Source organism: Fukomys damarensis, unplaced genomic scaffold (assembly GCF_012274545.1).
Source record: "Fukomys damarensis isolate Sample0158 unplaced genomic scaffold, DMR_v1.0_HiC HiC_scaffold_15, whole genome shotgun sequence".
Lineage (NCBI taxonomy): Eukaryota > Metazoa > Chordata > Mammalia > Rodentia > Bathyergidae > Fukomys > Fukomys damarensis.
In genome coordinates, this window is record NW_022900927.1 from 18,704,690 (window position 1) to 18,705,029 (window position 340).

The 340-nt window shown below is 53.2% G+C and overlaps 1 protein-coding gene across 1 annotated transcript in view; it reads right to left on the reverse strand.

Moving 5' to 3' along the window:
- LOC104865211 (keratin, type II cuticular Hb3) overlaps nt 1–62 on the reverse strand; it is a 14,162-nt gene extending 14,100 nt beyond the window's left edge. Inside the window, exon 1 of the mRNA XM_033763898.1 lies at nt 1–62. Coding sequence (XP_033619789.1) covers nt 1–62 — 62 coding nt within the window.
- Between the last annotated feature and the right edge of the window lie 278 nt (nt 63–340).

Sequence of the window (340 nt, forward strand, 5' to 3'; positions counted from 1 at the left end):
GAGGCGCAGCTGAAGTTTCCAGGGCGGAATCCAGAACCCACGGAACCGAAGCCACAGGTCATGATGGAGGTAAGAGGGTGTCTGAGCAGTGGAGAAGCTGGTGGAGGATGAAGCCAGAGGACTGTGCTCCTGGCTTGTGGCAGGCCCTTTTATTTGCCAGGAGCAGCTGGCATTAAAAGGGGCAGTAAAGAGACAATAGCTACTTTTATTGGCTTGGCATCACCTGGCCTCTTAATCTGCAACCCTCTTGCCTTTTCAGTGTGGCTGTGTCAACAATCCCTGGCCACAGGCCCTGTTTCATCTTCAAAGCTCTTTACAAGCTTCTCCACTGCTCTGCCCC